The sequence below is a fragment of the Jaculus jaculus genome, chromosome 5, assembly GCF_020740685.1.
Source record: "Jaculus jaculus isolate mJacJac1 chromosome 5, mJacJac1.mat.Y.cur, whole genome shotgun sequence".
In the NCBI taxonomy this organism is placed as follows: Eukaryota; Metazoa; Chordata; class Mammalia; order Rodentia; family Dipodidae; genus Jaculus; species Jaculus jaculus.
In genome coordinates, this window is record NC_059106.1 from 74,531,703 (window position 1) to 74,554,546 (window position 22,844).

The 22,844-nt window shown below is 43.0% G+C and overlaps 1 protein-coding gene and 1 non-coding gene across 3 annotated transcripts in view; both read left to right on the forward strand.

Moving 5' to 3' along the window:
- Zmpste24 (zinc metallopeptidase STE24) overlaps positions 1-22,844 on the forward strand; it is a 50,473-nt gene that overhangs the window by 25,554 nt on the left and 2,075 nt on the right. The window contains exons 7-9 of one of the 2 annotated variants that reach the window (XM_045150775.1): positions 6,635-6,819; positions 15,424-15,528; positions 22,505-22,648. In XM_045150775.1, the coding sequence (XP_045006710.1) occupies positions 6,635-6,819; positions 15,424-15,528; positions 22,505-22,648 (434 nt within the window). The remainder of the gene's footprint in view (positions 1-6,634; positions 6,820-15,423; positions 15,529-22,504; positions 22,649-22,844) is intronic. The other variant, XM_045150776.1, reaches the window with a different exon arrangement.
- Positions 4,732-4,863, forward strand: LOC123461317. Its single transcript, XR_006637606.1, has one exon. It is a non-coding gene; the product is annotated as a small nucleolar RNA SNORA18 (small nucleolar RNA).

Consider the following 22,844-nt stretch of genomic DNA (forward strand, 5'->3'; position numbering starts at 1 on the left):
ATCATGAGTTCCAGGTTGGCCTGGGCTAGAGTGAGACCCTGCCTCGGGAAAAAAAAAATCAAATTTAACTTTTAAAAAATGGGCTGGAGAGATAGCTTAGTGGTTAAGGTGCTTTCTTGTGAAGTCTAAGGGCCCATGTTCAGCTCTTCAGATCCCACATAGGCCAGATGCACAAAAGTGAGGCAAGCACAAGGTTGCTCATGCCTACTAGGTAGCACAAGCATTTGGAATGGGATTGCAGTGGTTGAGGCCCTGGTGCACCAGTTTTTTCTCTCTATCTTCTCTCTTTCTGTATCTCTCTCTCTAAAAGAAAAGAAAAAAATTTTTGAAAATAGTTATTGATTTTGATGTAGGTTTTCCTGAAACTCAAGCTGTCCTCAACAACCCCTCTATAGCCGGGCATAGTGCCACACGCCTTTAATCTCAGACTTGGGAGGCAGAGGTAGGAGGATCTGATCTCCATGAGTTTGAGGCCACCCTGAGACGACATAGTGGATTCCAGGTCAGCTCTGAGCTAGAGCAAGACCCTACCTCAGAAAAACAAAAACAAAAAGAAAAAAAGCACTATATAGCCAGTATCACTTTGAACTTCTGATCCTCTTGCCTTCTGAGTGCTAGGATTATAGGCATATACCACTTCATCCAGTTTTATCTGGTGCTGGGATTTAACCCTGGGGTTTTTACATTTTAGGTAAGTGCTTTACATCCTCAGCCCAAAAATCCAGATTTGAGCAGGTTGGAAGTAACATATCTGAAATTGGAGGTAGCATTTCTGAGGTTAAGCTTTGGAGTCAGATCTTGGTTTAAATCTTAGCTCTGTCATGACTTGCCAGTGGGACTTTGGGTAACTTCCTTTTGCTAAGTAACAGTTTACTCATCTGTAGAGTATAAGTTAACAATAAACTGTCAGGGCTGGAGAGATTGCCTAATGGTTAAGATATTTGCCAGCAAAGCCAAGGACCCAAGTTTGATTTCCCAGGACCCATATAAGCCAGATGCACAAGTTTGTTTGCAGTGGTTAGAGGCCCTGGCATGCCCAATCTCTTTAAAAACAAAACAAAACAAAACACTAAACTGTTAGCAGTAGTAACAATGTCAAAAATAATTTGAGCTTGTCGTGGTGCACATGCCACCCAGCACTTGGGAGGCAGAGGTAGGAGGATCATCGTGAGTTCAAGGCCACCCTGAGACTACATAGTGAATTCCAGATAAGCCAGAGCTAGAGTGAGACCCTACCTCAGGGGGAAAAAAAATGTTTTGAATTCATTTGTTACTAACACTGCCACCATACATTATAGATCTATAAGTTAGGAATACAAAAGGCCAGGAAACTTGCTCTTAAAAAGATCAGATAGGAGGCTAGAGAGGTTGCTGAGTGGTTAAGGCAGTTGCTTACAATGCCTTAACACCCTGGGTTCGATTCCTCAGTACCCACGTAAATTCAGATATACAGAGTGACACATGTATTTGGAGTTTGTTTGCAGTGGTAGGAGCCCCTGGCATGCCCATATATATACTCTTTCTCTTTCTCTCTGCTTGCAAATAAATGAATAAAAATATTTTTTCTGATTTATTTATTTATTTATTAGAGACAGAAATAAGGACAGAGAAAGAAAGGGAGCAATTGAGAATGGGTGCACCAGGGCCTTTAGCCACTGTAAACAAAATCCAGATGCATGTGCCACCATGTGCATCTGGCTTACGTGGGACCTGGAGAATTGAAGCTGGGTCCTCAGACTTCGCAGGCAAGTGTCTTAACTGCGAAGTCATCTCTCCAGGCCCCCGCCCCCACTTTTTTTTTTTTTTTTTAATAAAAATCATTACTTGAGAGATGGCTTTGCAGTTAAGGCACTTGCCTGCAAAGCTTAAGGACCTGTGTTTTACCCTCCAGATCCCACATAAGCCAGATGCATAAGATGACACATGTGCAAAGTGGCACATGAACACAAGGTGGCTCATGCATCTGGAGTTCGGTTACAATGCCTGGAGGCCCTGGTGCGCCAATCCTCTCTCTCTTTCTCTGTCTCATTAAAAAAAAAAAAAAAAGATCAGGTAGCAAGTTCTGTGCAGGATATTAAACTAGTGTGAAGTAACTGACTGCTGACACTTTAGATTGGCCATTAGAGGAAACCTGTATGAGCAAACCTGACTGACTACTGAGCCCTGAAGGTAGGAGCCGTCCATGCTCAGCTGGCATAGTGCTCAGTGGGAAGACCCCTAGCTTGGTTTTTCTAAGTACCATAAGTTAAGGAGCTTGGATTTATTCTATTTTTTCTTTTTTTCTTCTGTAAGCAAGATCTCATTCTATCCCAGATCTACCTGGACCTCACTTTGTAGGCCACACTGGCCTAGAACTCATAGCAATACTCCTACCTCAAACTCCCAAGTGCTGGGATTAAAGAGTATACAGGTTCATAAAGAATTAAAAGTTCTATGGGGGGTGGGAGGAAATTACCGTGGGATTTTGTTTACAGTGATGGAAGTTGTCAATAAAAAAATAAGTAAGAAAAAAGAAAAAAAAGAATTAAAATTCCAATGGCTGTGTTAGATTTCTTGAGGTTTTTATTTTTATTTCTTATTTTTCGAGGAGGTAGGGTCTCACTCTAGCCCAGGCTGACCTGGAATTCACTATGCAGTTTCAGGGTGGCCTTGAACTCACAGCGATACTTCTACCACTGCCTCCCAAGTGCTGGGACTAAAGGAGTGTTCCACCACACCAGGCCAAGGTTTTTAAAAAATATTTATTTGCTAATAGAGAAAGAGACAATGGGCCAGAGAGCCTCCTGCCACTACAAACAAACTTCAGACGTATGCACTAATTTGTACATCTGGATTTACATGGATACTGGAGAATTGAACCTGGGCCTGCAGGATTTGCATGCAAACAAGTGCCTTTAACTGCTGACCCATCTTGTAGACTTCTTGTGGTATTATTTGTTTATTTTTAAACCTTAATATTTATTTATTTATTTGAGAGAGAGAGAAAGAAAGAATGGGCACTCCAGGGTATCTAGCCACTGCAAACAAATTCCAGACTCATGTGCCACCTTGAGCACCTGGATTACATGAGTTTTGGGGAATCAAACCTGGGTTCTTACGCTTTGCAGGGAAACACCTTAACCATTAAGCCATCTCTCCACCTCCCTTTTATTTTTAAATATTTATTTGCAAACAGAGAGAGAGTGGGGCAGAGAAAATGGGCATGTCAAGACCTTCACCTGCTGCAAATGAACTCCAAATACATGTGTCATTTTGTGCATCTGGCTGTACATGAGTAACGGGAATCAAACTGAGATTGTTAGGCTTTACAGGCAAGAACCTTAACCATTGAGCTAGCTCTCCAGCCCTTGAGGTATTTTTTTAAACATTGTATTAGTCACAGTTCTACAAATAGTAGTAACCACCTGGCTAATTTAAGCAGAAATTTTCTATAATTTAAATTTTATTTATTTTCAAGCAGAGAGAGAATAGGCACTCCAGGGCCTCCAGCTTCTATAAACAGAGAGAGGTTGAGAGAGAGAGAGAGAGGTAGAGAAAATGGGCATGTCAAGACCTTCAGCTGCTGCAAATGAACTCCAAATACATGTATCTATAAAAATGCCACTTTGTTCATCTGGCTTTATGTGGGTACTAGAGAATCAAACTTGAGTCATTGGGCTTTTCAGGCCAGTGCCTTAACCATGGAGACATCTCTCCAGCCCCAGAAAAATTTCTTTTTTTTTTCAGTTTTTTTTTTCTTTTCACAATTTTTATTAACATTTTCCATGATTATAAAAAATATCCCATGGTAATACCCTCCCTCCCAGAAAAATTTCTTATTAAAACATTTTGTGACAGCTCACAGAAATCTCCAGAAAGTTGTTTACTGATCTTAGAAAATAGAGTATTGCATAGGGAGGCCAGGGATTTGGTATGGTAGGACAGAAGCAGCCTAGAAACAACACTGTTGTTGCCATTATAGAACACTGGATTCAAGGGTTTATGACCCTGGGCTGGAAAGATAGCTTAGCAGTTGAGGCACTTGCCTGCAAGCCTAATAACCTGGGTTCAGTTCTTCAGTACCCACATATAGCCAGATGCACAAAGTGGCACATGCATCTGGAGTTCATTTGCAATGGCTGGAGGCCCTAGTGTGCCCATTCTTTCTGCCTGTCTCTCTTCTATCTCTCTCTCTCTGCAAATAAGTAAATATTAAAATAATAATAATAGAGTCTATAACCCTAACATTCCTGACACTGGCACTTGCAGAGTGAATTAAAATCACAGGGTTGGGGAGGAAGAGGAAGAGGGTCCTTGTGGCTCACTATAGCCTAAGTGGTGAACTCCAAGTCAGTAAGCAGTCCTATCTCTCACAAAAAAAGGTAGACAGTGTTTTCTGAGAAATGACACTGAAGATTGTCCTCTGCACCCATGGGCACCTGCACACACAAACATGTGCATACACACCTGCACACACATTAAAAACACATAAAAGGGTGGAGAGAGGGCTTAGCAATTAAGACACTTGCCTGTAAAGCCTAAGGACCCATGTTCGACTATCCATGTCCCACGTAAGCCAGATGCACAAGGTGACCCATGCACAAGGTTACACATGCACACAAGGTGCACACACGTCTGTAGTTCAATTACAATGGCTGGAGACACTGGTGCACCAATACTCTCTCTTTCTGTTGCTCTATTTTGTTCTCTGTCATAAAAATAAAAAATGTTCAAAAAAAAAATTACAAACAAGTTGAGCTCTATCCCAATAGGGCTTCTCTTATAGCTTCACATCGTTGGAAACGCCTCATACAGAAACTCTGTGGTTTTGCTTTACTCACAGGACTATTTCTTAGGTCTGTGGGGAGAAGCTACAGGACAGCTAACAATAATTATGAGAGACTCAGCTTTTTAACTTGTTTATTTGGCATATCTTACAGACCTGTATGATTCCTGAGTGATAACTTACTCTGTAAGCTGAACTTGTGTTATTCAGCGATAGTGTCAGCAGTTGAGAAGCAGGCAGAATGTCCTTGAAGTAAATTGCTTGAAAGAAGTGAGATCCCAAAGATCTTAGGGAATTTTAAAGTTTTCATCTGTATGTACATGATTCAAGTGAAGATTGAAAAGATGTTCAAATAAGCCTCCTGGCTTGGGGCCAGATAGGAGGATCTCTGTGAGTTCAGGGACAGCCTGGGCTAAAGTGAGACCCTACCTTGAAAAAAAAATGTCCAAATAAAAAAATTTTGGACTGAAAAGACATCAGTTCTTTTCAAATGGACTATCTTGAAGATAGATCTTGAACTTCAGTGTGAGAGGGTTTAAGGTGATCATCATGGACAGAGAAGAATTATAGCTCGTGAGCTTCCTTAAAATTTAACAAAGCTGGGTGTGGTGGTGCACGCCTTTAATCCCAGCACTCAGGAGGCAGCGGTAGGAGGAGTATTATGAGTTGGAGGCCACCCTGAGACTCCATAGTGAATTCCAGGTCAGCCTGGGCTAGAGTGAGACCCTACCTTGAAAAAAAAATTATTAACCTTAGGGGCTGGGGAGATGGCTCAGTGGGTAGTGTTTGCCATGCAAGCATGAGGATCCCCAGAACCCATGTAAAATGTCATGTATGGTGACATTTGCCTGTAACCCCAGAGCTGGGGAGGTGGACACAGGAAGATTCCTAGGACTTGCTGGTTTGTCTAGCTCAATTGGTGAGCTCTGGCTTCAGTGAGAGACCCTGCCTTAAAGAATAAAGTAGAGAAGTGATAGTTGAAGACACACAAAGTCAACTTCTGATCTCCATACATGTGAACCCATTCACTACACACACATATACAAGCTCAAAAAATTTTAAATAAAAAAGCCGGGCATGGTGGTACATGCCTTTAATCCCAGCACTTGGGAGGCAGAGATAGGAGGGTCAAATGTGTTTGAGGCCACCCTGAGATTACATAGTGAATTCTAGGCCATCCTGGGCTAGAGCAAGACCCTACCTCGAAAAGTGGAAAAAAAAAAAAAAAAGAAAACTAAAAGTAATTCTGCCTATTACTAAAGGCATGCACCACCATACCTGCCTAACTTCACCATATTTTGTTTTGTTTTTCAAGGTAAGGTCTCACTCTAGCTCAAGCTGACCTGGATTTCATTGTGTAGTCTCAGGGTGGCCTCGAACTCATGGTGAGCCTCCTACCTCTGCCTCTGGAGTGGTGGGATTAAAGGAGTGCACTACCACACCTGGCTCTTCACCATAATTGTTGGGTATTTAGGCTTATTTTCCTGCAAAGCAAAAGGATCCCAGTTTGATCCTCCAGGACCCATGTTAGCCAGATGCACAAGGGGGTGCACGTGTCTGGAGTTCGGTTGCAGTGGCTGGAGGCCCTGGCGTGCCCATTCTCTCTCTCTCTCTCTCTCAAATAAATAAATAAATAAAATATATTTTTAAAAAAGCTGCAGTGAGCCTAAGTGGATCATGTTTGTGGGCAAAAGTGCAGGGAACAGACATTCTACCTCAGGTGATGATTTACCTTGAGTCAGTTTTTCTCAGGTATTCGACAATTTGAAAATGGTAACACTCTTTCTGGTAGTTCCATTTCTAGGAGTCTCTTCAAAGGACCCCAGACTTTTTAATTATATTGCGTGCTTTGAACTGTCTTTTCCTTAGGATCTAAGCGCTCTTCTCACAGCAATGCTTATTTTTATGGCTTCTTCAAGAACAAGCGGATAGTTTTGTTTGACACTCTACTGGAAGAGTGCTCTGTGCTAAACAAAGACACCCAGGAGGACAGCGGCCTGGAGCCCCGCAATGATGGAGAAGGGGACAGCGAGGAAATAAAAGCTAAAGCTGAAGTGAGTTTTTCTACTGAGAGGCTCTGCCTTCATTTGCATACAGTCTCCATGACAGCTCAAGTCAGTACCTGCTTTTACATAGTAACTATCAAGTTCAGGGAGACAACCAAATAAAAATGCCAAGACTCCTTAAAAGAACTGGTATTTGGGGGCCGAAGAGCTGGCTTACCAGTTAAGGCACTTGCCTGAAAGGCCTAAAAGCCCTGGTTCAATTCCCCAGGACCCATGTAAAGCCAGATGCACAAGGTGGCACATGCATCTGGTTTGTTTACAGTGGCTAGAGGCCCTGATGTGCCCATTCTGTATATATATCTGCCTCTCTCCCACCCAAATAAATAAATAGGGCCAGGCGTGGTAGTGCACGACTTTAATCCCAGCACTCAGGAGGCGGAGGTAGGAGGATCACTGTGAATTTGAGGCTACCCTGAGAATACATAGTGAATTCTAGGTCAGCCTGGGCTAAATTGCGACCCTACCTTGAAAAAAGAGGGAAAAAAATCTGGTTTTTGGTAAATTATCATTATTATTACATGCTAACTACCTTACAAGATTTTACATAGTGAACATTAAAGTTGTAAGATCTTATAAGAAAAGCACATGAGGGGCTGAAGAGATGGCTTAGCCATTAAGGTACTTGCCTGCAAAGCGTTAAGGACCCAGGTTTAACTCCCCAGAACCCATGTAAGTCATATGCACATAGTGGCACTTGCATCCAGAGTTGTTTTTGGTTTTTTGAGGCAGGGTCTCACTCTAGCTCAGGCTGACCTGGAATTCTCTATGTATTCTCAGGGTAGCCTTGAACTCACAGCAATCCTCCTACCTCTGCCTCCTGAGTGCTGGGATTAAAGACATGCATCACCGTGGCTGGAGGCCCTGGCATACCCATTCTCTCTCTCGCTTGCTTGCTCGCTCTCAAATAAGTAAAAATTAAATTCAAAAAAAGAAAAAAGCATATGGTAGCTGAGTGTGGTAGTGCATGCCTTTAATCTCAGTACTCGGGAGGCAGAGCAGAGGTAGGAAGATTGCTGTAAAGTTCAAGTCCAGCCTGAGACTATACAGTGAATTCTAGGTCATCCTGAGCTAGAGTGAGACCCTACATCAAAAAAAGAAAGAAAGAGAGAGAGAAAGAAGGAAGGAAGGAAGGAAAGAAGGAAAGCATATGATAAGCTATTGTTACATACGTGTGTGTATGTATGTGTGTTTCTGTTGTGTTTATTATCAAAGAATTCCCACAGACAAAATAAGGAGAAGGTAAAGATCTCATTTTTAGTTTCATTGAGACACAGCAACTTTTGCATTGGAGAGGTTTGGATTTTAGACCAGGTTTTGTCATTTAGTAGCTGTGTTTTCTTGTGTAAATATGTAATTTAATCAGTTTTATTTGTTTAACACTTAAGGTATTTTACTTGGCATAAAGAATACAAAAGTTGGTGGATGTGGTGGCTTATGCCTTTAGTCCCAGCACTCAGGAGGCAGAGATAGGAGGATCACTATGAGTTTGAGGCCGGCTGAAACTACATAGTGAATTCCAGGTCAGCCTGGGCTAGAGCCAAACCCTACCTCGGGAAAAGAAAAGAAAAGAAAAGAGAAGAGAAGAGAGAAGAGAGAAGAGAAGAGAAGAGAAGAGAAGAGAAGAGAAGAGAAGAGAAGAGAAGAGAAGAGAAGAGAAGAGAAGAGAAGAGAGAGAAGAGAAGAGAAGAGAAAAGGAAAGAAGGAAGGAAGGAAGGAAGGAAGGAAGGAAGGAAGGAAGGAAGGAAGGAAGGAAGGAAGAAAGGAAGACAAAAGTAGCCAGGCATGGTGGTTCATGCCTGTAATCCCAGCACTTGGGGGAGTCTGAGGTAGGAGAATTGCCATGAGTTCAAGACTAGCCCATGGTACAGAGTGAGTGTCAGGTCAGCTTGGACTATAGTGAAACTCTGCTGCAAAAAAAAGAAATAAAAAGGCGCCAGGTGTGGTGGCGCATACCTTTAATCCCAGCACTCAGGAGGCTGAGGTAGGAGGATTGCCGTGAGTTCGAGGCCACCCTGAGACTACATAGTTAATTCTAGGTCAGCCTGGGCCAGAGACCCTACCTCAAAGAAAAGAAAAAAGGGGGGGGGGGTTGCTGGGAAGATAGATGGCTCAGCAGTTAAGGTGCTTGCCTGCAAGGCCTAAGAACCCAGATTCAATTTTCCAGTATCTATGTAAAGCCAGATGCCCAAGGTGGCACATGTGTCTAGAGTTCATATACAATGGCTAGAGGTGCTGACAAGCCCATTCTCTCTCTCTCTTTCAAATAAATAAGTAAAATATTTATTTTTTTTGAGGTAAGGTCTCACTCTAGCCCAGGCTGAACTGGAATTCAGTATGAAATTTCAGGGTGGCCTTGAACTCATGGCAATCCTACCTCTGCCTTCCAAATGCTGGGATTAAAGGCGTGCATCACCACGACCAGCTCAAGTAAAATATTTTTAAAAGACACTGAGGATGTAGTTTAGCTGGTACAGTGCTTGCCTAACATGTATGTGGCCCTGGGTTGAATGCCCAGCACCACAAAAACTAGGTGTGGTAGTTCCTGCCTGTGCTGCAAAGACTCAGATGGAAGAAGGAGGGTCAGAAGTTTAAGGTCATCCTTGGCTACATAGGGAGTTTAAGGCTAGCCTGGGATACATGACTATAGATCCATAGACTATAGAGATGGCTTAGCAGTTAGAGCGCTTCCTGTGCAAGCATAAGAGCTTGAAGAGGAGGTACATGGATACAAGCAGGGTCTTTTTTAGCCACTGTTGTGTTTGTCAGGCCAGTTGGTCCCCAAGCTTCCTGGGAAGTCTCCTATTTCCACTCCCATTTTGCTGTAGTCACGCTGGGATATCAGAAGTTGCTACAACTTCAGACTTTCTGGATATGGGTTCTGAAGATTTGAGCTCTGGCATTTATTCAGGCACTTTGTTCATTGAGTCAACTCTTCCCCTCCAAGGTCAGCCAATACACTAACAAAATTTAAAGTACTGGCACTGGGCAAATGGCTCAGTGGATCATATGAGGACTAGTGTTTAGATCCCCTGCACACCTAGAGTGAGATGGAAGGTAGAGACAGGAGCATTTCCCTGAAACTCACAAAAGTAGCAGTGTATAATAAGGAGAGACCCTGCTTCAAATGAGGTAGCAGGAAGGACTGACCCAAAAGTTTCCTTTTGACCTCTATGCCTTGCCATGACACATGCACACAAGTAATTTTTGTAAGTTTTTGTTTTTCCAGGTAGGCTTTCACTCTAGCCCAGGCTGTGTGGTCTCAGGGTGGCCTCGAACTCTTGGTGATCCTCCTACCTCTGCCTCCCTAGTGCTGGGAATAAAGGCATATGCCACCATACCTGGATAATTTTCCTAAATTTATTTGTGAGTAGTAAGAGAGGAGATAAGAGAGAGAATAGGCGCACCAGGACCTCTTGCTGCTGTAAATGAACTCCAGACACATGTGCCACTTTGTGCATCTGGTTTTATGTGGGAGCTGGGGAATTAAATCCGGCTATAGGCTTTATAAGCAAATGCCTATAATCACTGAGCCATCTCTCCAGCCCAAATATTTTTTTTTTTAATTTAAAGTTCTAAGAGGATGAGAGGGGACAATAATATGAAGTAATACAGATTTCATCAAAAACCATGCCCAGTATTAGTTTGCAAGAGAATGTGTCCTTGAAAAAAACAAAAAGGCTTAAGCCAGACATGGTGGCGCATGCCTTTAATCCTAGCACTTGGGAGGCAGAGGTAGGAAGATCACCATGAGTTTGAGTTCACCCTGATACTACATTGTGAATTGCAGGTCAGCCTGAGCTAGAGTGAGACCCTACCATGAAAAACCAAAAAAAGAAGAATATGTCCTTGGCTTTAGTGTCATACTGATATAATCTTAGGTCCCTGTGCAACTCTCAGCAAATAAGTTCTGTAAAGCTGATTTCCTCACTGAAAGATGAGGCCAGCAGGGTTTTTCAACCTTGGTATTGTTTTCATTTGGGAAAAAAATATATACATACATATGTACATACACACACACATATGTATATATGTGTATGTATGATCTGTTTTTTGTTTGTTTTGTTTTTGTTTTTGTTTTTTGAGGTAGGGTCTCCTAGCCCAGGCTGGATTGGAATTCACTATGTAGTTTCAGGCTGTCCTCATACTCATGGTGATCTTCCTACCACTGCCTCCCAAGAGCTGGGATTAATGGTGTGAGCCATCATACCCCACTCATTTTCATTTTTTTTTTTTTAAATTTTTAATTTATTTATTTGAGAGTGATAGAGAATGAGGCAGAGAGAGAGAGAAAGAGAATGGGCGCACCAGGGCCTCCAGCCTCTGCAAATGAACTCCAGACGCGTGCGCCCCTTGTGCATCTGGCTAACGTGGGACCTGGGGAACCGAGCCTCGAACCAGGGTCCTTAGGCTTCACAGGCAAGCGCTTAACCGCTAAGCCATCTCTCCAGCCCTCATTTTCATTTTTTTAAAAAAAATATTTATTTGAGAAAGAGGCAGAGAGAGAGAGAGAGAATGGGCACACCAGGGCCTCCAGCCACCGCAAATGAACTCCAGATGCATGTGCCCCCTTGTACATCTGGTTTATGTGAGTCCTGGGGAACCTGGGTCCTTAGTCTTCACAGATAAGCGCCTTAACTGCTAAGCCATCTCTCCAGCCCTGGTTGATTTTTGTTGTTGTTGTTGTGGGAAATAACATTGTAAATTGTATGATATTTAATAGCCTGCCTATTCCACCCATTCACAGAATTATAAACTGTCACTAGGCATCACCAGATACTCTTAGGAGTAGGGATGGGTTGGGGTTGGAATGGTACAAGTTCTCTGTGTTTGGAAAATACTGGGCTAAAGATGCTTGTCCTACCTTTTAGAGTTCTGAGGGTAAATAAAATATAAAATCTCTTGTAATCTATACTTTTTTGTTTGTTTGTTTACTTTTCCAGGTAGGGTCTCACTAGCTCAGGCTGACCTGGAATTTACTATGTAGTCTCAGGGTGGCCTCGAACTCATGGCAGTGCTCCTGTCTCTGCCTCCCAAGTGCTAGGATTAAAGGTGTGTGCCACCATACCCAGCTTGTTTTTTGTTTTTTTGAGGTAGGGTTTTACTCTAGCCCAGGCTGACCTGGAATTCACTGTGTAGTCTCAGAGCAGCCTCAAACTCATGGCAGTCCTCCTACTTCTGCCTCCCAAGTGCTGGGATTAAGGGTATGAACCACCATACTCAGATAATCTATACAGTTTTTAATAACTGTTTTTGTTTATTTTATTTATTTATTTGAGACAGAGATGGGGGATGGGGGCAAATGGGTGTGCCAGGGCCTCTAGCCACTGCAAACAAACTCCAAATGCATGTGCCACCTTGTGCATCTGGCTAACGTGGGACCTGGAGAATTGAACCTGGGTCCTTAGGTTTCATAGGCAAGCGCTTTAAGCACTAAGCAATCTCTCCAACCCTACATTTTTTATTTGTAGTGGGTCTGGGGGTGGGGGGCTCATGCTAGGGCCTCTTGCCACTGCAACTGAATGTCAGCCACTTGTACCACTTTAAAATTCGGGTTTTTGAGGTAGGGTCTCACTCTGGCCCAGGCTGACCTGGAATTTACTATGTATTCTCAGAGTGGCCTTGAACTCACAGCGATCCTCCTCCCTCTGCCTCTTAAGTGCTCGAATTAAAGTTGTGCACTACCACACCCAGCTAAGAAAATTTTTTCTTTATTTTTCTTTATTTATTTAGGAACACCAGAGAAAGAGAGAAAGAGGGGGAAAAAGAGAGAAAATGGGTACACCAGGGCCTTCAGCCACTGCAAACCAACTCCAGTTGGATACGCCACCTTGTACATCTGGTTTATGGGAATTCAGCCTCTAACTGGTGTCGTTAGGCTTCAGGCAAGCGCTTAACTACTGAATCATCTCTCCAGCCCTTTTTTGTTTTGTTTTGTTTTACAAAGTAGGGCTTCCCTCTAGCCCAGGCTGACCTGAAATTCACGATGTAGTCTCAGGGTAGCCTTGAATTCATGGTGATTCTCCTACCTCTGCCTCACTCATGCTGGGATTAAAGGCGTGCACCACCACACCTTGCTGTACCACTTTTCTAAAAATACTTTTATTTACTTATTTGTTTGTTTTTTTGAGATAGGATTTCACTGTAATCCAGGCTGACCTGGAATTCACTATGTACTCTCAGGGTGGCCTCAAACTCACGGTGATCCTCCTACCTCTGCATCCCAAGTGCTGGGATTAAAGGCATGCACCACCATGCCCGGCTTGCTTGCTTGCTTGCTTATTTATTTATTTATTTATTTATTTATGTGTTTGCAAGCAGAGAGAATGGGCATGCCAGGACCTCCAGCCACTGCAAACTAAGTGCAGATGCATGTGCCACTTTGTGCATATGGCTTTACATGGGTACTAGGGAATCACAGTTTGTTAAGTTTGTAGGCAAATACCTTAACTGCTAAGCCATCTCTCCAGCCCCCTGTACCACTTAAAAATTTTTTTTTAAATTTTTGTTGTTTTTATTTTTTATTTTATTTTATTATTATTTATTTTATTGAGAGTGACAGAGAAAGAGGCAGATAGTGAAAGAGAGAAAATAGGCACGCCAGGACCTCCAGCCACTGCAAACAAACTCTAGACACGTGCGCCCCCTTGTGCATCTGGCTAACGTAGGTCCTGGGGACTCGAGCCTCGAACCAGGGTCTTAGGCTTCAAAGGCAAGCAGTTAACTGCTAAGTCATCTCTCCAGCCCTAAAAAAATGTTTTTTTATTAAACATTTATTTATTTAAGAGAGAGAGAGAGAACGAGTCAGATAAAGAAAAAGAATGGGCACTCCAGGGCCTCTAGCCACTGCAAATGAACTGTAGACACATGCACCGCTTAGTGCATCTGTCTTATATGGGTACTGGGGAATTGAACCTGAGTTGTTAGGCTTCACAGGCCTAACAACTTTCCTTACCTGTTAAGAAATCTCTCCGGCCCTGTATCTGGCTTACATGAGTGGTTTGGGAATTGAACTCAAGCTGGCAGGCTTTGCAAGCAAGTACCTTTAACTATTGAGCCAGGCCCTGTACTATGTACATTTTAAGTACCAGGAAATAATAGTTACCTTTTGAGCATTTGTTTTGACTCCAAAGAGATGAACAATGATGATGATGATGCCTGGTAAATATGTAAATGAAATGAAAATCTGTAGAGGGATTGAAAAGCATTGTAGAGTTAATGCCTTTCATTTTTATTTTTATTTATTTGTAAGCAGAGGGAGGCAGAGAGAAAGGGAGCATCAGGGTCTCTTGCTGCTGTAAATGAACTCCAGATGCATGCACCACTTTGTGTATCTGGCTTTACATGGGCACTAGGGAATCAAACCCTAGATGACAGGCTTTGCAAGCAAGTGCCCTTAACCACTTAGTAATCTCTCCAACACCAATAAAATTTTATTATAAATTATTAAGAATAAAGCTTGAGGGCTGGAGAGATGGCTTAGCGGTTAAGCGCTTGCCTTTGAAGTCTAAGGACCCTGGTTCAAGGCTCGATTCCCCAGGCCCCACGTTAGCCAGATGCACAAGGGGGTGCATGCATCTGGAGTTCGTTTGCAGTGGCTGGAAGCCCTGGTGCACTCATTCTCTCCCCCTCTCCCTCTTTCTCTGTCTGTCACTCTCAAATAAATAATAAACAAAATTTTTTTTTTAAAAGAATAAAGCTTGAGGGCTGAAAAGATGGCTTAGCGGTTAAGGCACTTGCCTGCAAAGCCTAAGGACCTATGTTTCACTCTCCAGGTTGCACATAAGATGCATAAGGCGACACAGCGCACAGGTAGCACGCACATCTGGAGTTTGATTGTAGTGGCTGGAGGCCCTGACGCACCAGTTCTCTCCCGCTCTCTCTCAAAAAAAAGAATAAAGCTTGAAAGTAGAATTTCTAATGGATTTATGAGATAAATAACTGCCATATGACTTGATTATAGTTTAACTATTGTTTTATTGGTAGAGATTTATATTTTTTCCCAGTTTTCTCCTAATCTAAGTCTAGGATATAAATTTAGTGACACCAGAAAGTGTGTGTCATGTTTTTAGTTCCATCTTTGGTAAATACACACAGTCTCTCAAATGGAATTAGAATTGTGATTTAGTAAATGTTGCGCTAAGCAACATTTTACAATCAAGCCTCCTCAGTAGTTCCTTTTTCTTTTTCGAGGTAGGGTCTGGAATTCACTATGTAGTCTCAGGGTGGCCTCGAACTCACAGCGATCCTCCTACCTCTGCCTCCCCAGTGCTGGATTAAAGGCATGAGCCACTATGCCCGGCTAAGCCTCAATAGTTCTTTAAGTTAGAGTCTGTGACAGAATATTACTGAATTAAAGGGTACATAGTTGTCAGGAATGGTGGCAAATGCCCTTAATCCCAGCACTCTGGAGGAAGAGGTAGGATAGCTATGGGTTCAAGTCCTGCCTGAGATTACCTAGTGAATTCCAGGTCAGCTTGGACTAGAGCCAGACCCTGTCTTGAAAATAACAATAATAATAGTAGTAGAAGTAGAAGTAGATACATAGTTTTAAGGGTGATTAATAAATTCCTTTCTTTTTACTCTTTGATTTAGAATAAGAAACAAGGATGTAAAAATGAAGAGGTGCTGGCTGTACTAGGCCATGAACTGGGGCATTGGAAGTTGGGACACACAGTCAAAAATATCATTATTAGCCAGGTAAGTTTGAAGTTATAATTAATTCGTTATTTTTTTCAGTTTGTTGAAACAGGTTCTTATGTCACTCAGGATCACCTTGAACTCCTTGGCTTGTGTCCACCTCATAAGTGTTGAGATTAGACATGTACTATCACACCTGAGTCAGAGTTATACTACTTCTGTTTTTTTCTTTTCTTGAGAGAGAGAGCAAGACAGATAGAGAATGGGCATGCCAGGACTTCCAGCCACTACAAATGAACTCCAAATGCTTGTATCACCTTGTGCATCTAGCTTACATGGGTCCTGGAGAACTGAACCTGGGTCCTTTGGCTTTGTGGGCAAGCGCCTTAACCATTAAGTCATCTCTCCAGCCCCACAGGTATACTTTTATAACAGTAGTTAAAAGTGTGGTAGTTGCCGGGCCTGGTGGTGCATGCCTTTAATTCCAGCACTTGGGAGGTAGGAGGTAGTGAGCTCAAGGCCACCCTGATACTACATATTGAATTCCAGGTCAGCTTGGGCTAGAGTGAGACCCTACCTCGAAAAACAAAACAAAACAAAAGTATGGTAGTTAAAAGCCAGGTGTTGGGGCGGGGAAGATGGGTCAGCAGTTCAAAGTACTTGCTTATAAAACCTACTAGTGCAGATTCAATTTCCAAGTCACCTATGTAAGCCACATATATCAAGTGGTATAAGCATCTGGTATTCATTTGAAGCATGCTGCAAGAGGCCTGGTACACCCTTACGTGTACAGACACACATGCAAGTAAAACAATAAGCTGGGTATGATGGCAAACGCCTTTAATCCCAGAACGCAGAAGGCAGAGGTAGGAGGACTGCTGTGAGTTAAAGGGCACCCTGAGACTACATAGTGAATTCCAGGTCAGCCTTGGCTAGAGCAAGACTCTACCTCAAAAAAACAAAACAGCGGGCTGGAGAGATGGCTTAGCAGTGAAGCGCTTACCTACGAAGCCTAAGGACCCCGGTTCAAGGCTCGGTTCCTCAGGTCCCACGTTAGCCAGATGCACAAGGGGGCGCACGCGTCTGGAGTTCGTTTGCAGTGGCTGGAAGCCCTGGCGCGCCCATTCTCTCTCTCCCTCTTTCTGTCTTTCTCTCTGTGTCTGTCGCTCTCAAATAAATAAACAAATAAATTAAAAAAAAAAAAAAACAACAAAAAGCTATGTCTCAAATAAATAAATTTAAAAAAGAATACTTCAAAATGAAATAAAACTTTATTTTCCATTTTTTAAATATATTTTACTTTTTTTGTTGTTTGTTTTTTGTTTTTTGAGGTAAGGTATCACCCTAGTCCAGGCTGATCTGGAATTCTATGTAGGCTCAGGCTGGCCTCAAACTCATGGCAGTCCTCCTACCTCAGCATCCTGAGTGCTGGTATTAAAGGAGTGTGCCACCATGCCCAGCTAAACATACTTATTTATGAGAGAGAGAGAGGCAGATGGAGAATGGACATGCCAGGGCCTCTAGTCACTGTAAATGAAGTCCAGATGTATGTGCCAACATGTGAATCTGGCTTTACGTGGATACTGGAGAAATGAGCCTGGGTTGTTAGGCTTTGCAGGCAAGCACCTTAATAACCTAGCTATCTCTCCAGCCCCCAAAATAAAACTTTTTATAAAGCTAGGCATGATAATGTCTGTTTATAATCCTAGCACTTGGGAAGCAGAAGAGAATGATTTCAAGTTGAAGGCCATCTTGGGCTAATAGTGAGATCCTTTCTCAAAAAGAAAAACTACTACAGAGTGAATTCGAGGTCAGCATGAGCTAGAGTGAGACCCCACCTCGTAAAACCAAAAAAAGAATCAAAAGAAAAGAAACTAGAGCAGGTGCTGGTGAGATGGCTAAATGGATAAATCACTTACTGTATAACTCTGAGTGCCTGAATTCAGATCCTCAGACCCCATGTAAAAGCAGGAAACGGTGATGGGTTTCTAATATCTCAGAGCACCTACTGGGAGGCGGGGACAGAATTTCCTAGCAGTTTACAAATGGAACATCCTGAGGAGAGACCTTGCCTCGACTGAGGGGGAAGGCAAGGACTGACCCAAAAGTTGCTTTCTGACCTCCACACACACACTGAGGCATATGTACACCTGCACTTGCTTACACATATACACACATACACATGAAATAAAGAAAGAAAACTAAGTGTGAGAGGCATGAAAACTTATGTAGGTGAGAGGTGAAGACAGGCATCAAGCAGCCAGATGTGGTAGCACTTGGCTTATAACCCTAGTATTTAGGAAGCTGAGGCTGTAGGATCTCATTGAAGATAGGCTACTTGGCTTCCCTTTATGGCTGATTTTACACCTGTGTGACCTTGGCAAAATTCAGTTCCCCTCACTCTGTTCCTTCATGGAATGATAGGAACTCTAGGACTACTTAAGGATTAAACAAACAGGCTGGAAGATGGTGTGGCAGTTAAAGGTGCTTGCTTGCAAAGCCTGCTCGCCCCGGGTTCAGTTTGCAAGCCACCCATGTACACTGGAAACAAAGAATGGTACAAATGTCTTGTGTTCATTTGCAATGGCAAGAGGCCCTGGTGTGTCCATACATACATGCACATACAAGTATGCATACACACACATATATACACACATACAAAGGAATTTTATTTTTTGGTTTTTCGAGGTAGGGTTTCACTCTAGTCTAGGCTGACCTGGAATTCACTCTGTATTCTCGAGGTGGCCTCGAATTCACAGCAATCCTCCTACATCTGCCTTGCGAGTGCTGGGATTAAAGACATGCACCACCATGCCTGGCTTCTTTTTTGTTTTTTTTTTTGATGTAGGGTTTCTCACTAACCCAAGCTGACCTGGAAATCACTATGTAGTCTCAGGGTGGCCTCAAATCACAGTGATCCTCCTACCTCTGCCTCCTGGGTGCTGGGATTAAAGGCATGCGCCACCACGTCTGGCTTAAATGATTTTATTTTAATTTTTGTTGTTGTTTATTCTTACTTATTTGAGTGTAACAGTGAAAGAGGAATTGAGGGCTGGAGAGATGGCTTAGCGGTTAAGCGCTTGCCTGTGAAGCCTAAGGACCCCGGTTCGAGGCTCGGTTCCCCAGGTCCCACATTAGCCAGATGCACAAGGGGGCGCACGCATCTGGAGTTCGTTTGCAGAGGCTGGAAGCCCTGGCGCGCCCATTCTCTCTCTCCCTCTATCTGTCTTTCTCTCTGTGTCTGTCTCTCTCAAATAAAAATAAATAAAAAAATTAAAAAAAAAAAAAAAAGAGGCATTGAGAGAGAGAGAGAATGGATGCACCAGGGCTTCCAGCTACTGCAAACGAACTCCAGACACATGTGCTCCCATGTGCATCTGGCTAATTTGGGTCCTAGGGAATCAAACCTTGAACGAGGGTCCTTAGGCTTCATAGGCAAGCGCTTAACCTCTAAGCCATCTCTCTAGCCCAAGGCTTAAATTATTTTTTAAAAAGCAATTAAACAGAGACTGGAGAGATGGCTCAGCAGTTAAAGCAGGTGCCTGTAAAACCTAGCAACCCAGATTTGATTCCCCAGTACCCACATAAATCCTAAAAGGCATTAAATAGTATGTGTGGAGTTTGTCATATACTTTAACCATACTGCTACCACCATCATTACCATCACCTCCAGAGTTGCTTAGAAGTGCTGTGAGGAGAGCTGGAGAGATGGCTTAGCAGTTAAGGCACTTGCTTATGAAGCCTAAAGACCCAAGTTCGATTCTCCAGGTCCCATGTCAGATGCATATGGTGGCACATATGTCTGGAGTTCACTTGCAGTGGCTAGAGGCTCTAACATGCCCATTCTCTCTCTGCCTCTCTCTCTCAAATAAGTAAATAACATAATTTTTAAATGTGGTGGCACACGCCTTTAATCCCAGCACTTGGGAGGCAGAGGTAGGAAGATTACTGTACGTTCGAGGCTAGCCTGAGACTACATAGTGAATCCAGGTCAGCCTGGGCTAGAGTGAGACCCTACTTCGACAAAGAAAAGTGTATGGGGAGCCCTGGAGAGATGGCTTAGTGGTTTAGGCAGTTGCCTGAGAAGCCCAAGGACCCGCGTTTGACTCTCCAGGTCCTGGAGGCCCTGGCATGCCAATTCTCTCTCTTGCATTTAAAAAAAAAGTGCTATGAGTAAAAGTTGGACATTAAAATGCTCTTTTTGTCTTTTTTTTGGGGGGGGGGATGGTTAGGGATTCACTGTAGCCCAGACTATCTTGAAATTCAGTCTATAGCCCATGTTGGCCTTGAACTCATAGTGATCCACCTATGTTTGCCTCCCCAGTACTGGGATTAAAGGTGTGTACCACCATGCCCATCTTAAAATGCTCTTTTAAAACTTTTATTTATTTATTTATTTATTTATTTGACAAAGAAAGGGAGAGAGAGAAAGAAAAAATGGGCACGCCAGGGCCTCTACCCACTGCAAACAAACCCCAGACACATGCACCCCTGTGCATCTGTCTAACATGGGTCCTAAGGAACTGAACCTGGGTCCTTTGGCTTTGCAGGCAAACGCCTTACCACTAAGCTATCCCCGCAGCCCTAAAACTTTTAATGCCAATTATAATAGTGCATGCCTTTAATCTCAGCACTTTAGAGACTGAAGCAGGAGGATTGTAAGTTCAAGCCTAGCTTGGGCTACATAGTTAGACCCCTGACCCCCCCCCAAAAAAAAATCCTTCTTTCTTATATTTAAAAGTAACTATATATTCACTCAAAATTGTAGAGAACATAAAGAAAAACCTTAAAGAAAAAAAGCAATTCCAGTAACATTCTTCCTCAGGGTATTAGTACCTCTGGTTTGAACTAAGATTTTCAGAGCATGGATTAAATACCACAAATTTTTTTTTTTTTTTTTTTTTTTTTGTTGTTGTTGTTTTACAAGGTATGGTCTCACTTTAGCTCAGGCTGACCTGGAATTCTCTTTGTACTCTCAGGGTGGCCTCAAACTCACAGTGATCCTCCTACCTCTGCCTCCTGAGTATTGGGATTAAAGGCTTGCGCCACCACGCCCGGCTTAAATACCACAAAATTTTGTTGGCTGGTTCTGAGCATACATAGCCTTAACAGTTGTTTCCTGAAACTTTTTTCCTGGGCACACATGAATCCAGTTCTTTACACCCCAGACAGGGCTTAAATGACAGACCAAAGCAGTTACACCAGTGTCCAACTTGGTGAATTTAAGGTCACTTACAGGGTAACTCAAAGACCCTTACATCCACCCCACCCCATGCTGGATGGCACCTCAAGGTGCAGGCTCCGTGATTTGCAGGCAGCTGGGCGAGAGTCCCCATCTCTCAACAGTTGTTGACTACTTCTACAGCCTTGAGGAGAGGCTTTGTGACCTTGTGAGTCTCACCTTTCCCAGACTTATTTATCTCTCCTGTATCTTTGCTTTCCTCCTCCTCCAGGAGGGAATGTGTTAATCTGAAGGAAATTGCTACACAACAATAGTCTTTATGTTTGATTGTGTCCAAACGGGCCTTCAACTTGAAATCCTCCTTTCTCCAGCTTGCTGGAATTATAGCTCAGACCACCACACTATGCTTACCTGAGTCTTAAATATCTCCCTTTCTAAAAGCCAGCGGGTTCTGGGCGATGTTACATGGGAAGATTTGTAAACCCAGCTTTCCTGTTGCCATCTGTCTTCAAGTATCAGAAAGAGTTCCTTGTCTTGAAGCTGTGCTGTATAGACATAGGTCTGTATACAAGATTAGATAAATCCAAACCCAAGTTCAAACTAAGTGCTCGATCTGGAACTGAGAAAGCAGGTCTTTGTGGAGTACTTGCCTAGCCTGCATGCAGCTGTTTGAATCCCTAGCAATGAATGGACCAATACTGGTTGTGCACACCTGAGGTGGAGGTACAGGCAGGAGGATCAGCAGTTCAAGGCCAGCCTGGGCTAGAGACCCAGACACACACACTCTCTCTCTCTCTCCCCCTCCCTCTTCTCCTCCCTCCCATCTTTGTAAGGAAAATCTTTTCCACTTCCAGAAATAAAAGGGCTCAGTGCAGTAAGCCCTGCCACTTGGTCCCTGAGGAGAGATTGAGACAGGGAAAGGTCTGTGTTGTTGATCAATGATACATTGACTCCATCTCTATCTCCTTGACCACTGATCATGAGCCTAGTTCAAGTCCTGGAGTGGCTATGGAAGCAGGGTAGCTACTTTACTTAGTTCCAAGGCTTCGGTCATCCAACCAAACTATTTGCCTACTGTGAACATCTTAAGATAGATATATGTTGAGCTTAAGTGTCCTCCACTGAAGGATCACTGGGAAATAGTACTTAAAGTTCCATCACCAATGGTGGAAAGAATGTAAGAGCCAAAGAAAGGGTAGGACTCCTTACAATGTGCTCCCCCCAGACACAGAGTGGCCTCGATATCCATGACCTCACAATTCCTGATACTACCTACATAAGACCATCATAATAGGAGGAAACGATCATCATGACATCAAAATAAAAGAGACTGATTGAGAGGGGGAGGGGACATGATGGAGAATGGAGTTTCAAAGGGGAAAGTGGGGGGGAGGAGGGAGAGAATTACCATGGGATATTTTTTATAATCATGGAAGTTGTTAATAAAAAAAATTTTGAAAAGAAAAAAAAGTTCCCTCACCAAGAATATTACCCTATACCAGTGCCCTAAGTGGCACTGCTAATGGCATAGCAGTCTACTTTCAGCACATAACCACATGTTACATTATTTGTATAGTAGCTCTAATTTCTTTTTCTCCTGCCTCTACCTCTCAAATGCTAGGATTAAAGGAGTGTGCCACCACATCTGACTCTATTGTTCCTTGAGACAGGGTCTCATGTAGCGCAGGCTAGCCTGGAACTCCTAATCCTCCTGCCTGCCCCTCCCAAGTGCTGAGATTACAGGGGTGCACAACCAGCTTCATACGATGTTTTCTTGTTCTGCTTCTGTGGCTCTGCTCACCCGCGGTGAAGACAGCATAGTAATGACTTAAAGTTTCATGTCCTCCTCTCTAGATGAATTCTTTCCTGTGTTTTTTCTTATTTGCTGTACTAATCGGCCGAAAGGAACTTTTTGCTGCCTTTGGTTTTTATGAAAGCCAGCCCACTCTAATTGGACTATTGATCATCTTTCAGTTTATTTTTTCACCCTACAATGAGGTAACGTATACTGTTTAAAATTATCTCACACCACTCTTGCCTGTTTGAAATCTGGAACCTTTAGGGCAATATGAAAAGAAATAAAAAATACAGCCTTGTAGTTCCTCATTGACTGACTGGCCAGGATGAAGAGTAGTAGAAAAATCTAAGCCCAGATGACTGAAGCTCATATGCTGATAGGAGAGAGAAGTAGGTA